Source organism: Rhipicephalus sanguineus, chromosome 9, assembly GCF_013339695.2.
Source record: "Rhipicephalus sanguineus isolate Rsan-2018 chromosome 9, BIME_Rsan_1.4, whole genome shotgun sequence".
Taxonomy (NCBI): domain Eukaryota; kingdom Metazoa; phylum Arthropoda; class Arachnida; order Ixodida; family Ixodidae; genus Rhipicephalus; species Rhipicephalus sanguineus.
This window is the reverse complement of record NC_051184.2, coordinates 80,703,105-80,722,936: the sequence shown is the minus strand read 5'-3', so window position 1 is coordinate 80,722,936 and position 19,832 is coordinate 80,703,105. Positions and strand designations below refer to the sequence as shown.

Below are 19,832 nucleotides of genomic sequence, written 5' to 3'. Positions count from 1 at the left end.
TCACAGATCCAATGTTTTATGATTACCTTACTTCAACACAAATTTTGCACAAAAAAAAAAACATTACGAAACGTTACGGAACATTTTTTTCCGTTCCGGACAGAAACGGAACGGAACTTTTTGCGGTGGAACGAAACTAAAACCGAAACGAAAAACATTTCGTTCCGACACCCTGCACTTGAGAAAGGATTTTCTTTAGTTAGTGTTACAAACGACGGGCTGTGGAAAGTCGCTGCGAACATCCTGCGTATTGCCTGTGCTTCCAGCGTTTTCCTTTGGGACAAACAAGCCGTCCACTACGTTCAACTTTGGCGCGGCACAGCCGTCGACAGGCTTGACGTCCACGCCGGCCACGGCTACCGCAGCGCCAGCCACCACCACTGCCACAACTGGTGAGACTGGAACATCTTGCTCTTTTTTTAAAGAAACAATTATCGATGCATACTTTTGGTGGGTAGCAGATTGGGCTAACTTGCTTTCTGTAGTTACTAAGTAGTACTGCGCAAATAAAAACAGGCGAAATAACAAAGCCTTTGCTCTTAAGTCCTCCCATCTTGCTTTGCACTGTACTGCTCAATATTTTCGAAGTTTTAGGAAGCCTGCCACTTGCGTCTTGCACTCAAAAGGGTTGCATTTGCAGGGTGTCAAGGTTTGTGAATTTTCATAAGCCTTTGATGGCTAAATTTTGATGGCTTGATGGCTAAATTTCGTCTAGAAATGCCAAGCCTGGTCACGTCGGCACTAAGTGACGTCGTTACACATACCAAGACTTGTGTATGTTTTCCATAAGTAAGGCTAGTTGTGATCATCTGAAGGGGGTGGGAGGGGGGGGGGGGATCGACAGCCCATGACTTACATTCGTTGAAGCCATACAGGGAATGTATTAGGCAGCTATGATTGTTTTTCCTTCATAAGTGTTCACGAAGTCAATCTGGCTTGCGCATCACAGCGCCTGCATGTTCTTAGCGCACTGTTACAGGGTCTGGCAATTGGCCAAAATGTGTGAAGTGGAAATGGAAAGACCATGTGCTATAGTGACAGAAATGAGCATTCTTCCCATGATTGGAATTTATTTTTATTTTTTATTCTTTAAATTGCGTTTGAAAGTCACGAAAGCCGGTACGTCTCGTTGCCTGGTGGACAAGCCTTGGCACATCGCAAAGGTGTCCTTCGAATTACTGTATGCAGGCTGCTGCTGTTTAGGCGCACCCCAGTTCTTGCTGTTTCAAATTACAGTCCGTATATAATTAGGCATCCCTGCTTTATTCTGTCCATATTATGAGGTGAAACGAGTGAATGCTGAGAATCGGCGCTGCCTTCGCAGTAACTGGTGGAACCGAAAACCCATGCCGAGCAGCAGCGCATGTGTGCAGAGCATGCGAACACAGATGCCCATAACACAGGCTTGATTAATAGAGCCTCACTCTTTTGCCGGCATATAATTAATTGCTGTCACTCTCGCCTACCGCTGTTGGCAGCATGTGTTGCATGTACAACTTCATCGGCACTGCAGATCAAAAAAAGTCTGATAAGAAATGTTTCGTTTTCCGCATTACCATTCCATGATTTGACATTGTGACTAGTAAGCTTTCCACTGCAGTAAAGAAAGCAGGTACCATGAAAACTGGTCGTCAGTCCCTCTTAAATTGCCATTGTTTTCAGTGCTTTGACCTTTAGGCTTTTCAAATAACAAATTGTCTTAGTTTTAGTCATTGGCTGTTCATTGGGGATCTTTTAAATGAAACATTGTAGGTTGCTGGGAACTAATGTGTTTTCATGCCTGGGCCACGAGTACGTTACGATACTTGCATAATTTTGTAGCTTGTAAAAGCTCTGCTCTCCTCAAAGGTTATGCCTTGAGTGTTTTACACGCCCCGCCACGGTGGTCTAGTGGTTATGGCGCTCGACTGCTGACCCGAAGGTCGCGGGATCGAATCCCGGCCGCGACGGCTGCATTTTCGATGGAGGCAAAAATGTTTGAGGCCCGTGTACTTAGATTTAGGTGCGCGTTAAAGAACCCCAGGTGGTCGAAATTTCCGGAGCCTTCCACTACGGCGTCTCTCATAATCATATCGTGGTTTTGGGATGTTAAACTCGAGATATTATTATTGAGTGTTTTACAGCGCTAAGCAATCACGCCAGCTTGTCAGGCATGTTTGATTGGTAGGAGCACTATAATTAGCAGCATATTAAGTGGTCTGTGAGTGGGGTAGCGACACTATGCTGAAATGATGTTTCTGTGGCGTCTTATGTTTTATAATTTGGGGGCAAGTTAATGGTTTGTTACCTAATAATAAATGTAGGTGCACTGTGTCGAAAACTAAACAAAAGCTCTCCGAGAGACTGAAATTTGGTAGAGTACAGCAGAATCTTTGTCGTCAACAGTTCAGTTTGGTTGTTGAAGTGTTGATTCATTTTATTTTGGCTGTAACTTCATAACTCATACCAGGCACGTAGCCAGGATTTTTTTTCGGGGGGGGCCCAAGGCCTAATTGTTCGAAAGAAAGTATTTCCATGGCAAATATAAAACAAAAGTTGCCCGGGAAAATAGAAGGCCGGACGAATTTCGGGGGGGGGCCCGGGCCCCCCGGGCCCCCCCCTTGCCTACGTGCCTGACTCATACCTGCCAAGTCTCCCCGGATTACCCGGGAGACTCCCGGATTTTGAACGTTTCTCTCAGTTGTACAGGTCATAGGAAAATCTCCTGGAAATCTAGTTTTGCCCCGCGCATCCAGTGCATTGCGCGCCCCGTGCGTCACGGTGACGCGAGGTGGGACGTTTCGCGTACAGATGCGCTACACGCAATATAAAAATTGATCCTAAATGTGTTATAAGTTATATCAGCCGATAATATTTCGTAGATGATGCGTTTGTTTACACACAAATCTATCCCACAAGTTATCTCGCCTTCAAAATTTTGTCACTACTGCTTTAAGCGGAGAGCCCAGCACTTAAAAGGGTAGCCGTTACCGATGTCTGTCGAGATAGCGTGTTCGCCAGTGCTTGCGACCGTCCCCGTCTCAACGGCGCCCCTTGTGGTCCCTTGCCCCACGAAATAACTGGTAAGCAAGCGACGACAGGCCTCACACGCGGAGCGATGTTATCGCATGTGCCCTTCGCGCGACGGTGTCGGCCGGGTCGTTTCATCCTGCTTCAACCGCGTTCGTCCCTAGCGCTAGCGCGCATTTACTCGCACGTGAAACAGACGATGCGTAAGCGATGTTATCGATTTGGACTCTGTACAGATCAGCGGCGACCGCAAAATCCCGCTGACAGTGTCCATATAATTGCTATCGCAGTAATCGCAGTGCCCCCCCCCCCCCCCCCCCCCCCCCCCCCCCCCCCCGTTGAGTAGATCTCCCGGATTCCGTTTCTCCAAACTTGGCAGGTATGATAACTTAAAGAAAATTTGTAAAAATTGCTAAGTTTACTTCATTCTTCAATTTATTTTTGATGTCTTCTTTCATGAGTGTATTTACTGAGGATCTGCAAGTTTTCGAGTTGGATTTCAAACTCCATGCAAATAGATTAGCCGATGCACTTTGGGAGAAATTTCTGTTTGTTGATTTGTGATTTGTTCTTTGGCAGCTACGACACAAGCCCCCACGCAGACAACTGGCACTGCTGCGCCATCTTCAACGTAAGTGCACTATTGCAACATTCTGTGCCAACATACACAGCAGCCAAGGACGTCTCTTCAGGCTTTTTTTTCTGTATTTTTTGCTTCTTCTAAAAGGGCCATGACACAAAATTCCCACGCCTGGGCTGTGCGTTGCATGTTAACCCTGCACATCCCACAGCGATCACGTGAAATTTGAGTATGTTCAATGCAGCGGTAAATCTATATTAGAATTTTATCTATGTATAGGAGTGGAACCACATAGCAACCCTGGCAACACTGACTGACGACTAAATTTAAGTGTGCTCCCAGCATAACTCAGTTTGCTCAGAGTAACTGAAGCCAATCTCAGAGGCCATGTTTTTCATCTGCTGCACTTGAGAATGAAATTGGCAGCTTCAAATTCAGCTACCCTGAACTCTCTGATTCACCACAGCATGCATGCATGTTCCATCAACTCACTTTATATGATAGCACAGTGTCAAGTGTATGTTAGCAAATTCCAATTGTTCGAAGTTAGCGCAGTGTGTGTATTTGCACCAGTTCAATAGTGTAGTTGGTAGGATCCCGTGGTAGTAACAGGCACTGTGAAATTTGCCAGCTAAACACAAGTGCTGTATGCTTGTGTTTTGTTTATCCTGTCTCCCTGTTGATTTTGACAGCCTGTTACAATGTATTTTGAGCTTCTTGTACTTGTATTCATGCTTTGGCCACAGGGACACATGCATACTTCAGGTGGTTGACTGTTGTTGGGCTAGTATGTTTCTCATGTTGACTTTTATAAAAAACATAGGGAACTAAACTTTGTACATGGGATCACGCAAAAGATTGGAATTAGCGCTACCCTCTGTCTCTGTTCAAACTTTTGCATTGAACTTTCAATTAAACCTGATAGAACACTACACAATGTGCAAAGCCCACTGCGTTCCTGCTGTCTTTTCTTTTCCTTTTATTTTTTTCCGAACTGCTTGAGACTGGAACAGCCTTCCAGAGTTAACTGCAGTGATCAGCAATACTGCTTGGTTTAGGTCTTATATTGAATTTTTCGGCTCATTTTTGTCACGTCGTCATCATCAGTCACGCCATTTCTATGCCCAACCCTCATGTAACGTCCCAGTTGGACCCTTGCGGTGTGCAAATAATAATAAATAAAAAGAATGATTTCAATTTGTAGTGGGTTGCGGTGATACAAAGTGACAAAGGAAACAGAAGTTGTAATGCTCCACTTGGATATCACCATGCTCACTACACTCTCTCACTCCTCACTCTTCAACATCCCCCCTACTTCCTTCAAAAATCAAGACATGCACTTTTAAAAATGCCACACCAGTCGTCCTCACACTCAAAGGGACACTAAAGAAATGCTCAATCAATTTAAACTCGTAAATCATTCTTCGAGAGATCTATTGCAGTCAGTAGTAGTTCCATCGTTATATGTTCATTATTAAACCAGAACATGAAGGAGCGAATTTAATTTGTGTATTTTGCGCTGAAACCCCAGCATCTGAATAATGTCATTGTAACCTCGCAGATTTCAATGTCCTTTTTCATATTTTGGCCACATTGGCACAACAAAATTTCCTATAACTTTCCGTGTCAAGTCACTGTCTCCCTTAGAACTCAATGTTATTCATTTTTACCGACAAAAAAATATGGAGGCCCCTAGGAGATGCCATAAAGATCTGTGATGTCACAGCGAGTTGATGCAAGAACTCCAAGGGGTCGTTGCCACATGTACTTTCTTTTTGCGCATATATTCTGGCTTATCAAACATCCTCTCGTAGGCAAGAGTGTTGATTTTGGAGTTGTGAAAGGGGTAGCTTACTCGTAACAAGAGAAATTGTTAAATTGTTTTTCTCTAGCGTCCTTTTAAGTTGTTCACGCCACATCGAATGTAAGTGGCCGCACATTAGCATTTGACTCCCATCTCTTTGCCTTGTTGTTACACTCTGGGACAGCCTACCGCATACCACCATCTGATACACTGGCTTCAAAATATTTGGTGCGAATGATCATCTCTTGTAAACGCACGTTGAGCATTGGCGTAATAGCTGCACGTCGAAGCGTAAATCATGTACTGTGCAATCTCGGTATTAACTGTGCCTTTTCACTGTATCCCTGCTGCGGCGGCCGCACTTAGATGGAGGCGATATGCTGGAGGCTCGTGTGCTTCAGTTTGCGCGTTAAAGAACCACAGGTGGTTGAAATTTCTGAAGCCCTCCACTATGGTGTCTCTGATGATCATATCGTGGTTTTGGGACGTAAAACCCCAACAGTTATTATCTGCCTTTTCATTTACGATTTTCGTAGTTTGCAGTACTCAGTTAGGATCTGTATGTTGTAATCGCTTTGCGAGTTTTGCCGACTCTTTCACGCGAATGTTTTCCTTATCGATTCTGTCGTTTCTTTTTGTATATTGTTTGTTTGATTGTTTTTTGCTTATTTAACTAAAGAAGTCGATGTTAACTCCTGGAATAGTCCCTCCCCATTTATTTTACTGGGTGTTTGTGTCTGGCAAAGTAAACTGAATGAAACAAAGCAGTCAGGCAATGGTACATCGCTGGAAGCTGCGTAGTGCACTCAGATGCACCTGGATTGATTGCCTTTCCAGAATGCACTACCGACTGCTGGAGGAGTCCGTCAACCAGTGGAAGGTGGAGCTGGAAGAGCTCGAGAGGAACTTCATTGACCAGGCCACGCAGGTGAGGGCAGAAAGCAATGACATGAAGCGCATTTATCATCTTCTCATTTGATATGTAAACGTAATTGTTTCACAACTTTTGCTGGCATTTTGCCCCAATTGTTTAAACTGCGGCTTTTGAGACATTGTTGGATCACACACCGTGGTACATGGAGGGTGTAGCTGTCATAGAAGAAAGCACAGAGCCTGGTGCAAGTATTCACGCAACTACGCAATGCTGTTGCGTATGGTAACCCGGTGATCGCGTGCACTACCACATGTGTAAGTGGCTGAGTGCACAAGCTCTCGAACACTTCGAACACCACAAGGCATCGTAAGAGGCACTAGTATCGGAGCACTGTGACGAGCCACTGTGCTCTTTTCGACGCCAACCAATAGCTACTACGACGAGAACCGCTAATCATCAGGCTACCTTCAGCAGAGCGTTCACTGCTAGGTCAATACCACTGAACGTTTGTTATGTATGTGCTGTAGCATCATTGTAAACGTTTGCATGCAGCGCTAAGTATACGTGCGTCTGCCAGCTTGTCACTTCCGCCGTGCCCTAAAGCAGCTGCAGCAGGCACGAATGTATCCTAAGTTGCCAGCCATAGGAGGAGAGTCACGTGACCTGATCAGAAACGTCACGTATGGCGTCACACCACCGCCAAAATTTGAATGAAGGCTCTGCCACGCATTGCACGAGTATCATTGTTTTGCCAGAGTCACTGGGTGGCCAGTAACCTATGCCGTGCCACTTTGCAGTTCTTTTTTGCCAGCATCGCTACTGCAGGAACCAGACTTGCCAGCGGCATGCCGCTCTACCATTCACGAGATACGTGACACATCTGCTTAGTCACGGGACTCTCCCACATATGATAACGACTACAAGCTTCGCTGCCGTGCTCTTTACGATATAGAAACGCACTGTGGGAACATCTTACCCATCCTATGCAGTTGAACCCCTTTATATGGGGCACTGATGTAAAAGACAGTTGGGTGTAAGCGACACCTGTGCACCCACGTTGAAACGGGGGTTAATCAAAAAATGACAATGTAGTACCCTGCTTATAAGAGGGACCTCATAATAGGGACACTGCTCCCTCATGTGTGTCTCTTAGAAACAGGTTCAACTGTTATTACCTTATAAACGGTATTCTCAGGCCCTGTTGACTCTTAAAAAATTGAAGTTGAACAGTACTTTATGGCGGCAAAGAGCTGTTTGTTCAACGTCCTGCTCAATGCATGCTTGTGTGCAGGTGAATGCCTGGGACCGTTCGCTGCTGTCGAGCGCCGAGCGAGTGGGCCAGCTGAGCTCGCTGGTGGAGCGTGCGCAGCTGGACCAGCAGCGGCTGGAGCACGAGCTGGACTACGTGGCCGCCCAGCAAGGGGAGCTCGAGAGGCTGCTGGCACCTCTCGAGGCCGCCCTGAAGCAGGCGCCCGCCCTGTCCGTGCAGCAGCACGCCGACCTAGAGCGTGAGCACACGTGAGTGTCGTGGCCAAACAGTTCGTCTTGTAAATCGAGGTTGAGCGTTGGGCTAGTTGGTGCTGCCATGGCCACTAGACGAAAGACAAGCGTGGCCTGTGCGTGGAGCCACTGAGCATAGAAATGGTAGGGAGAGTGTTGTTGACAGTTCAGGGCAGGATTTTCGCAAGGGGGTGCTAGTAGCAAGAAACACTCGGAGCCATTGTCGATTGAGGGACATCCCACTGATGCGCACCGAAGTGAACAGTTTTTTTTTTTGTCATGCAGAGTTCGCTTAGACACTCGCAGTGACGACGAGCATGCTCGCAGATAATTTTGCTTTGTTCCTGTAGCTTATTGGCTAATTACTAAATACATTCGAGTTTTGTTCATATGTTTTCATTTTGTACAATTTTCCTGTCAACGTTCGCGATATCGTTATCGAGCGAAACTGTGCAATGTTTTAGTGTCTTCAGATTCTCTGTTTTCTTGAATAGTATGTTCTACGCTTTTTTTTAATGTATGAATGAGGTTCTACTGTAAACGATGGATGTTCCCAATGAAAGTGTTTAGCTCAGTATTGATGGTCTTATCTCTGATAAACTCAGGCATGACCGTCATGGTTGAATCCTACAACCAGGAAACAAAAGAGATGCACATTTCCCGGTCGATTTCTACAGTTTTTCTGACCAGTGGCACCGCAGCGGCAGCCAAGTGAACTAGGCCTCTTCTGCTGTTTTGGGGTGCTCGGTGTTCACGCTACACTCTTGCTAAAACGAGTATGTCTGGAAGGACCTTTCGAGTTGCGATGAGCGTTCTGTTGGATTTGTAATGCTTCCACGTGTACTGTGCCGTCTGCATAAACTTGCAATAATTACAATGTTCTTCGGAACTCGCAATCTTTGGGCTTTGCTGGTCCCTGTAATCATACTTGGTCTGTTTCTGATGCCTTTGGCTGAGAACCGCAATCTACATAGTAATGGGACTGACTGCAGCTGGATGTTCTGCATTAGATGGTGTGGTTCCTTGCTCTCTTTCAAATGTGCCACAGATACCACATGGCAGAGAACATCAACTCCCAGCTGAACTCTGTGTCTCGGGACATTAAGGACATCGTGGAACAGCTGAATGCGGCCAACGCATATTCTGCGCAGGACAAACCGGTCAGTCTAGTTTGAGATTTCGGAATGTGACTGTGTTAGCTCGTTCAAGTTTGAAGCTTTAGCTTTGTTGGTATTTGGTGTGAGCTATCAGTACGGTATTTAAGCTGTTGTATCTTTGGTACTGGCTTATGTGGGGCACCTTTTTCTGTTGTTTTTTGTCTCTGGTTCTATATCTGATATGTTTAGAAGGTGAATGTCTTTTCAAAGGTATCCGGTATTACTCTCTTGCATAGGTCGGCAAACTCGCTCATGAGTCGACTTGCTCAGACTCAGATCAAGCCGTGAGTCTGAGTCAGGCTGAGCCAGGCTGAGTAATATTTTCGTGAGTCTGAGTCCGAGTGAGTCCAGTTGAGAAAAATTTCAGGGAGTCTGAGTCCGAGTGAGTCCAAATGAGGAAAATTTTGGTGAGTCTGAGTCCGAGTGGTCCTTAAGGGCAAACTGTATTTCATGAGTGAGTCTTAGTGAGCTCCGCATTTGTTTGCCGACCTATGGTCCTATCTACTCAACTTCAGCATTACTGTCAGCCTTATGATGACTCACGTTTATACTCGCTTCTACTCACACATACTTCAAAGCACTAGCGTTCATACGCCATCCCTGTATTTATTGATCAGAGGTGTAAGTTACGCAGGGGGGGGGGGGGGAGGGGAGGGTGTTTGACCTCCCTCTGGCAAAATCTTTCATTGGAAGTTCTTGATAGAATATCCCGCGTGAGCCATCTCTTTCGATAAAAAAATGTCCTTACTACATTGTAACTATTGATAACTCGTATTTGAAGGTACGAGATCAAAATGCGCCAAGTAGAACACCAGTTATATGAGATATTGATGTTAAAAAGCATTGACACTGTGTTAGAAAAAGTTAATTATAACGCAATGGACTCATGAGTCGACTCGCTCAGACTCAGATCGAGCCGTGAGTGTGAGTCAGAGTGAGTCCGAGCGAGCAGTATTTTGGTGAGTTTGAGTCCAAGTGAGTCCGGTTGAGAAAAACTTCAGTGAATCTGAGTCCGAGTAAGTCCTAAAGCCAAAATATAATTCATGAGTGAGTCCGAATGAGCTCCACATTTTTTGCCGACCTATGCTCTCTTGTCACATTTATTAGGTGACAACAGGAAAACATACGTGATCTGGGAAAGTGTGTCTGATAATGCTTTTCAGGCAGGGACATTTGTTTAGTGTGCAAATTTGTGAGGAAGATATAGGATAGAGCACTCGTCATAACAGCCAATTGGTTTATTAGCCAGATGACACAAGTGAGTACATGGGAAATGTTAGCGGCAGATGCGAATAAACCAAGAGGTAGATGGTTTTCATATAAAATTAACCAGTGCTGGGCAGTATCGAAGATACATGTATCTTAGATACTATCTTAGATACTCTTTGGGTATCTTGTATCTGTATCGCGATACGTCTCGTAAAACGTGTATCTGTATCTGTATTTCCGATACATTCAATAATGTATCGTGTATCTCAAGATACAAGATACTCCTATAGAAACACCACCGTACGAAACAATAGTCGCTGGCTCAACTCCGCTTCTCAAGCTGGTACTTGTGCCTATAAACCACCTGAATAAAGCTAAGCGCATTGACATAATTTTATTTTTCCGCCAGAGTCCACCAGTGAGGGTAGGCGATGACGTGTGCGCGTCCCTTTTGTGCAGAGCAACATGACAGCACTCGCTTAGTCTCGACAGAACAAGCGCGCGAACGTCTATGCTTAGCTCACGTGCCTTTCTTTTCTCGATTTTTTTTTTCTTTTTTCCTGTGCCAGTGCCTTGATACTTACCCTTACCCCTGTCTAGCGCCGCGTACCACAATGCGTGGAGTGATTATCGCGCAAATTCTGATGCCGCTCCCCTGCGTAGTGCTTCGTTACGAAATCTGAAGCATAGGGTTGTTTTGCGTCTCGTGGCATTCACACTTCACCGATTTCAAGGATATTGTGGATGTAAGTTCGACTTACATGCGATTGACTTATGTGCAAATAAGATACTAACTATAGCACCACTTGTGCCAATGCTAGATCGAATAGATGAAGCGTTTACCTAGCAGAAGATGTGTGTTCGTGTACTCTAGCTTTTTCTTCCTGCTGTCGATCGAATCCCGGCGCGGCGGTCGCATTTTCGATGGAGGCGAAAATACTTGAGGCCCGTGTACTTCGATTTAGGTGCACGTTAAAGAACTCCAGGTGGTTGAAATTTCTGGAGCCCTCCACTGTGGCGTTTCTCATAATCGTACCGTGGCTTCGGGACGCTAAACCCTAACGATTATTATTATGTCCGTGCTATCTTAATTCAAAGAGCTTTTGAAATCGTAATTTGATTGTCAGCACAAGTGCTTTCTTAGTTGTCGTTCTTTTGCGTCCCATACATTACCTAGGGCTCTGAACTGTTTTTTTTTTTTGCGGTCTCGTCACAGCAATATGCCTCTTGTAACATGCTTTGCCAAAATAAGCTCTCTGCGTTATTCTTACTTTGAACTGTCTGCTTTATTTCTGCTACTGTTTATGCATTTATATTTCACTGGAGTTTACTGTTCTGCCAAGGCGATTTTGAAAGCAAATATGTAATTATGTGGGCGCGCACTGAGTATACAGTACCAAACATCCTGCTTACTGCTTAGTAAAACAGCGAAAGTGAGCTTGCATTATAATTATGGAAATAATTAGGTGCCAACTTAAAGTTGTTAGGAAAGGGATTCGAGAAACATTGCGATACCAAATGACCCGTTTTTTCATGAGCGTCCCAACAAGCTGTTTCAGTCAATTTTTCATAGGCACTAAATATATTTATTGTTTTACATTAACAAGTAAGTTGGCGATACTTCATGCTTACTTGACATAACTATTAGGGGTGCTGCCTGTATCGTGTTTTAATAATTCTTCACTATGAATGTTTGCTACAGAACGGATTTTCTATTTACATATATTTGTCTTCCTTTATTTAGGCCTCCCTAATTTGTTTTTTAACTATTACTAATCGCCAGGTAATCGGAGCTATAGGTGGCAATAGCGTGAATAACAGCGGTGTGCTGCGACGATTTGTGTAACTATTTGATACGCGCTCTTAATTCTTTATTTTGGTGTGATCGGGTTTAAAACACAAAAAAAAAGTTATCAGGATGCTCGGCTCAAGCCACACCGCGATATTTCGGAATCTTCGTGGTTGTTTCAGATTGCCTGTTAAGATTACGCGCGAATCCCAGCCGCGGCGGCCACATTTTGATGGAGGCGAAATGCTCGAGGCCCATGTACTTAGATTTAGGTGCAATTCAAAGAACCCCAAGTGGTCGAAAACCGCAGGTGGTCGAAAACCCCCAGGTGGTCGTTAACAACCCCAGGTGGCCCTCCACTACGGCGTCCATCATAACCATATCGTGTTTTTATGGAAAACCGCAACAATTATTATTAAAATTATGCGCAGGACGCGAGCACTGTAGTTCATTCAGGAGTGTACACGAGCACGAGCGGTAACGCTGGAAGGTTCGATCGCCGGTGTGACCGCGCGTTCCGCCGATGGTCAGAATACCGAAGGCCAACGACATTTATTGCCGCTATCAGTGTACAGCGTTCCTTTGCTTGTACATTGAGTTACTTAGTTTTCTGGATACAAGTTTGCCCAATGAGTAATTTCGTTTCTACCAGAGCGACTGCCGCCTTCTTCATCGTAACCACTACGTGATAATACAATAGGCATTTCTGGGGTGCACATGTTCTCTCGTTGAAGAAAAATTGTTAAAAGTTGCACGTGAGTCAGTATATGATAACGAACGTTTTACGCCAGCTGATAAGTAGAACATGAAAAGTCATTGCAGTTTTATGAGCTCTGTACGTATACACAGTGCGTCACGAAAAATGTCGCTAGCAGTGTTGTCGCTGCTGTACACCGGTGATTCGGTATTGCGTAAACGGGCTTTTACAGATGAGGTAAAGCTCCACACAGGTATTTGCACCATCGAGCGAAGGCTTCTTATTGAAGTTCTTGTGATTAGATGGCGACCGGCTAGCTGGTCCGCAAGCTGAGCAGCGATCTCATCACTTACAAAAATAACAAGCAAGAGCCGCTGGCAGTGAACGGCTGTCCTGTTAAGCAGCCGAAACAAACCCCAATAAGTTCTGTCAGAAATAAACTAATGCACTTTGAGCAAGAAGCACAAAACTTTTGAGATACTAACAGATATTTAATTAAAGTGAAACAAAATTGGTCACATTAAAGAAATTTTCAAGCAAACCTTTTTGTGCATACGCGTTCGCTAATACATTATGGGGGTCAATAATAACAAATGTGCGAATGTATCGAAGTATCTTAAGATACAATTGGCAAGTATCGTATCGGATACAATTATTGCGGTAGTATCTTGTATCTGTATCTCCAATACTTCTTGCCGGAGTATCTTGTATCGTATCGCGATACAATTTCAAAGTATCTTTGCCCAGCCCTGAAATTAACTATAACTGCTTGTGGATGTGTACAAAAATAGGTGTCATCTTAAACAGAATTCCAAGCATTTTTTCACTGATCCTTGTTGTGACTGTTTTCAGTGGCAAGATGTCGAACTCGACGTAAGTACCATGCCACTGTTTTGGCATAATATCCTAGAAGGAAAACATGAAAAACGGGAAGCTGGTAGACATGATTCAACGGGAATCAGAAGGCAGTGGCACTTCCAAGTGTAACAGCTGAAAAAAAAAACGTAATGAGTGAAAACATGCCAACATGGTTCCCTCGCAGTGTGCGTTCTCATACAAACGAGATGTGCTTGCACAACTATTTCAAGCTCGCTCCCAAGGGGGTTAGTACTGAAGCCTAGCTTTGGTTCAAGCCGCACACAGTCGTATTGCGCACGTGTTAACACCCCCTTCCCATGCCGTGGGTAATTGCAGCTACGACAGGTTCGGCCGAATAAGGCTGTGGGTCAAGTCAACGAACAACACTTCGTTGTTGCTAGCACAACAACGCGCAAACGTCGCTTAGAGGGATAGTCTGCTCCGTGTGGAAAGCAAAGTATAAGGGTTGCTCCTTTAGGTGATCGTTGGCAGTGCGCAGGTCCTTCAGGTGTTAGGGCAACCACTGTTACAAGAGAGCCTGTCTCCTGCCCAGTTGGCTTTTTATAACCCGTCGTCCCATTCTTCCGTGGGGGTCATTTCCCTCACAGGGAGACAATTACCCTTTCCCACGAGGGGGGAAACGAGGATTAGTGCGTGGCACCAAGCAGCGAGATGGAAAAGGCACCTAGGAAAGGGGCGTGGCGCTTCCTCCCCGCGTAGCTCGTTCCCAGCACCGGTCCACGATCGCACCAGTGTTAAAGGAAGGAAATGGGAGCGCGTGCTATGCCACACTCCTTGGAAAAACTCTGACTTAGACCAGGTACAGACAAAGGCTGATGTACTCCATCAACTTGCAACAGACTGCTTGTCCTAACTGATTTGGTGTTGCTCATTGGCGTTCCATTAACCTCTCTTCTCTTGCAGCTGCAGCAGATCTCGAAAGTACTGAACTCGCACATGGATGCCCTTATATGGGTGCAACACAACTCGGGTGAGCTCTGCCAACATGGATGTCACATCTATCGCTTGTACACTTAAACCTCATTATAACAGTTGCATTTGACACGAAAATAACTTCGTTATATCCGAAAATTCGTTATAAATGTATATTCGAACCACTGTGTCTATTACCAAGGCTATTTACTTCATTATAAACGATAACTCGTTATATCCGGGTTCGCTATATCGAGGTTTGAGTGTAATACTGTTACACTTAAACCTCAATATAGCGAACACTAATATAATGAATTATTGGTTATAACGAAGCAAATGAAGAATAGCCTTGGAATAAAGTGGTTACGCTTATAACTAGGGGTGTGCAAATATTCGAAATTTCGAATATTTTTCTAATAGTGTTTGCTATTTGATTCGATTCGCACTGGAATTTTACTATTCGAACTATTTGAACTTCCCAAAAACAAATACAGTCAACGTCCGATTGAAAGTGACCCCTTCAGATTTTCAATATGCTTCACCTCATCACACTCTCGTAATGCGGCAAAGCTGCCTTTCAAGCTCCGCTACGGTCGCAAATGTATTAACTCAAGAAAATGCTGGTTCCAACATGGAGATGAAAGATGTGGCAGAGGTGGGGGCTCAATTAATGCTGCTTTGGATCTGAAATTTGGGCAGGAAGTCCGAAAAATCGGAAGCCGAAGCTTTTTAGCATCCAAAGTTTCAGATGTTCTTATATATCGACGTCTACGAGGCAGATTTGGAGCTCGGGACTTGAAGGGAGCACACCCTTGTCCGCCACATCAGTTGGGCTTCCACAGAAGTTGAAAGAGCAGGAGAGGCTGAGGAAATGGAATCTTTGTCTATCACGTGTAAAGTGTTGCCGGCAACACTTTGGTTGCACCAAATCATGTACATAAATAGAATTCGGCCTCTATGTTGCCTCATTCTTGATAAGACAACTATGAAACACCACCCCGACAGTGCTTCATCAACCTAGCGAAAAGAAACACTTTCATGTCGCTATCTCATAAGAATATGCTTAGGAATCCTCTCTAACATTTTTTTCTGCAATTTCACTTCGAAGTATTCGAAAAATATTCTAGAAATATTCAAAAAGTATTCAATTCGCACTCACACTTCAATATTCGAATTCGCTTCGCACCCAAAATTTTGCTATTCGCACAGCTCTACTTATAACGAATTTTCGGATATGGTGAAGGTATTTTCGTGTCAAATGGGACTTTGTTATAGTGAGGTTTAAGTGTACACCATTTTTACTAGACTTTCGGTGTCATCAATTCTAACGCACACTGTATTTTACGTGGCCAGAAAGGAGCGAAACGTTTTGCGCATCCAGTTGTAATCATGCATTCAGTTTGTCTCGCTTGTGAAAAGTATGTTCCTTACACTTGTGTGAGTTATCTAAAGCGTGACACATTTTGCACATCAGTCACATTTTTAACAGCAGAGTTGTTAAGCTCGGAGAAGCTCCATCGGTCGCGTACAAAAAATATCATCATCATGAACCGGCACACATTCTCTTTGTCTTCTACTTCGCTCCCACAACACGTGCGCCGATTAGTTTGGCACGGGATGCAATAACCCTGATGGGCGAGCAAACGAGTACAGAGAGAGAGATAGAAAGAAAGAGAAAATAGAGATAAAGAAAGGGAAGAAGGAGAGATAGAAAGACAGAGAAGGAAATGGACAGGGAGAAAAAGCGATAGAAACAGACACAAAAAAATATAGAAAAAACAGAGAGCAAGACAGAAAGGGAGAGAATCAATGAGAGAGAAAGAAATAGAGATAGAAAGAAAAAGGAAGCAAGAAAGAGAGAAAGAAAAGGGAGAAAGAGAGGGAGAAAGAAATAGAAATAAACGGAGACAAAAAAGGTGGAAAAAACAGAGAGAGGAGAGAAAGAAAGATAGAAGAAGAAAGGAATAGAAAGAGAAACAAAGGAGGCCGCCCATCTCCGCAGTTCCTTCAGGCTTGCCACCACTAGTGTGCAGCTGCTTTTTTGTTGTGTGTGTGTGTGTGTCACTTCAGCAGAGCACTCCAGGACTTGTTCATTTTTGCTTAGGTGAGAGCTTTTAGTGAAGCCACGGGGGAAAAAAGCGAATTCATGCATCATGACGGCCACTTCAACGCAGGCGAAATGCAAAACACCCGTGTACGCAGAGTTACACAAACATGTTAAAGAACTGCAGGAGGTCTACGCTACTTTGGAGCCCCGCACTAAGGTGTGCCTCATAATTATATCGTGGTTGTGGCAGACACGGCCCCCTAATTTAGTTAATGCGTACAGCCTTATGAGGAAACCGCATTCCTGTGCAATATATATGCTCACGTGAGTCGTGCAAAAGAAGAAAAAAAACTAAATTAATCGTATTAGATTGACCCTCCAGCCGTCGTCTCATTCACGTTAATTCAACACTGGGTCTGCTGCAGGCTTCGCTACTGTGACGGGCCTACCATACTGACTAGCGATGAGTTTTGAGATCTGGTTTATTTCACCACAATGGTATATTTGTGTACCAGAGAAAAAGAAGGAAATTAACCATTTATGTTGGGGATACCAGGGTAAAAGCTACAATATCTGCAGCTTGACTAGCTCCGCTTCCTGTAACACTGGCAGCAACGTGTGGTACAGAAGCAGTTTTAGTTGCGGGCAAAATTTGATTTCGCAATGCAACATCCAGAAACATAAGATAACACCCAAGGTGTCGTATTTACATCGGGAAGTGAAACATTCAAGTAAGCCATATTTGAAATTGAATTTTTGGGCATTGCACGTAAACTGTCATCCGTGAGTTTCAATTTTAGTACTACTATATTGGGTAGGCAATACTATTGTAGTTGTGATCCATAGTTCGTACGCAGTCGTGGAGTGTGCTTCCAGTGAACAGTGTGTCTGGTTGAACATATGAAGTGGATTTAGAATTGTTTTAATGCTTGTTTCTGAAATTTAATTACTGATGTTGTTTGCCAACTACTCCACTGGATGTGAGCACAGTGGTGTTAAAGTTTTTCTCTGTACCACAGATGTTCTGCAGCACAAGCTGCAGGAGTTGGAGCGTGCCTGCCAGCAGCAGAGGTCCGACCCGCTGCTGAAACGCTGACGTCCGAGCAACCCACGAGCCTCTTCATTTCCGTGTTAATAAAACTGTTTTCATCGATCGTCGATCGCAGTGTGAGCTGTAGTGCATGTTTAAAACATTTTCACGTAACACAGCAGAACACAGATATATCGAGCTTGAAGGGGATAGCGAGACAGCTAGACATATAGTACTGACATTTCGAAACACACAGTATGCCTACTTGAAGCTCATATAAAAATTTCTTGCATTTTGGGAAGCCTCTTGGGATTGTGAAAAGTGGGAATTAACTTATCTATTCCTCTAACAAAGTGTAAAAAAGCATAAAAATTTACTATTTATTCATTTTTCATCAATGATGTCTTGCAGAAAGCGTGTATCTGACTGAGAGACCCTTCCCCCTCTCTAAGCAGCGTGGTGGTCCTATTTCTGATAACGAACAACTGCTGATAGTATGCTTCACTGTATGGCTGACAGTTATCTTTTCTGGTAATATTCTTCACCTCGTTGGCACGACTGCATTGCGGTGAAGCTTACTCAAGCAAATCCATTCTTACTGAGTGCAAGAAATGAGATCTCTGTTGCCCAAGCAGTTCCTGTTTCAAGGCACACTTTCCTAGCTCATTTTCTTTCATGGTTTGCGTTGCGCATCAGTTTCAGCGGCCTATTTGACCGCATTCAACAAAACAATGCTGTTTCGTTGAAGTAAATATTTGATGCGGTATGGCTGGCGAGGGAAAGCACACTTGCAGGGGCATATGGAATGTGGAGGTGAACGGAGCCTTCAGTATACATGTAGTACAATTCTGTGCTTCTGCAGGGGATTTTCTAGGGTATGCTGCAGTTGCTTGATATGAATAATTTCATATATATGTATGGATTTGACTGTATGTGCATGTCATTAGGCATGGTCAAACTTTAGGCCTTTGTCAGCAAGGGCCCGAGAGTTGTTCGAAACAGAATTCTATCAAATTCTTAACGCTAGACACTTTGTGAGTGATGGACCATGGCAAAGAGCTCTTTCAACTGATGAGCTCTGTGAGTACGGTCCTAGATGAAAAGATGTGAAATGTTTAGGCTTGTGCGAATAGTAAATTTTAGGCTCGAAGCGAATTCGAAGTGAATAGTGATTTGGTCAAATAATTTCGAATCGAATTCGAGTAGTATATATGACATATTATAAAGAAAAATTAGCATATTTGTCATGACCCAAATGTCTTGCACAATATTTTTTAAAATTGAAACCAGGCATGTGCAAATGTCATTCTTTTTTGGTTCAAAGGGAAGTAGCAGGATTTCACTTTCAGTAGAATGCATGTGATAACCCGTAAAGTACGTTACGTTTTGAAGTTTACTAAGAGCATATAAGCGAAAATAACAAGCTTTTAATCTTAAAAAATGATGGGATCAATGCGAGGGTAATTTAACCTTGAAGTGGGCTTCGCGGCAGTGCGGATTTCTTCTGGAGAGATGTATTCACAGTACAGCACCCCTCCACTGCAGTGAAACCACCTTTACAGGGGGTTACATGTGGTTTATATGGCTATTCGTTCATTTCGAGTACTTCGAAATTTAGGATAATTTAAATTTGTTTCGAAGCAAATTCAAATACTGTAATATTCGATATGATTATTTGAAGGGCTCGAATATTCGCACAAGCCTAGAAATGTTCATTCAAGTTTTGCATGTGTGGCCTGAACTGTGGTAGATGCTTTATGTTAAACCATGATGGACTGAACTTTCAAATATCATCAGCAATGTGCAAATGTTTACTTTTTTCAATGAAGAATGAAGACCTTTTATGACACTGTGTATTTTGTCAAGCCTAACATTGGCAGCTGCCGCTGATGCCTGCTGCTGGGCTAGGTGCAACTAAGTAACAGTTCTTAATATTTTAGAAGGGAAATTGATTAATGCAGCTCAATTTCTTTAAATTTACTTGCAAGATGAAAATCTTGCAAGTGGTGTTGGACAGGTTTGAGTCGAGTCATAAGTATCTTACAGCCCAGCTGAAAAAAATATTTTGCGTGCATCACCTGAATTGTAGTAGAGAAGCAATGTGTGAACATTTCAACGATTTCACATACAGCCAACAACAAAAAAAAAGGGTAAGGCTAACTGGCTAATTATTGCGGGTAGCAGCTATGGCATTGTGTCACTTAGCACCAGGGCGCATGTTTGATTTCTGTCTGTGGTGGTGCCATATTTTGATGGGGGCAAAATGTATGATCTCTCATGTACTCAAATGAGCACTTCGAAGAACCCTAGGTGGTCAGCTGGTGTTCAAAGAACCAGCTGACCAC

At 43.8% G+C, this 19,832-nt stretch overlaps 1 protein-coding gene across 1 annotated transcript; it reads left to right on the top strand.

The window, feature by feature from the left end:
• Positions 1-266: 266 nt before the first annotated feature.
• LOC119405663 (nuclear pore glycoprotein p62) lies at positions 267-17,596 on the top strand (the record flags this gene model as incomplete). Its single annotated transcript, XM_037672504.2, is given in 7 exon segments — positions 267-392; positions 3,589-3,640; positions 6,231-6,321; positions 7,559-7,785; positions 8,816-8,927; positions 14,402-14,468; positions 17,477-17,596. Coding segments are annotated over 7 exon segments (752 nt in total), but the record flags the coding sequence as incomplete, so codon positions are not given.
• Between the last annotated feature and the right edge of the window lie 2,236 nt (positions 17,597-19,832).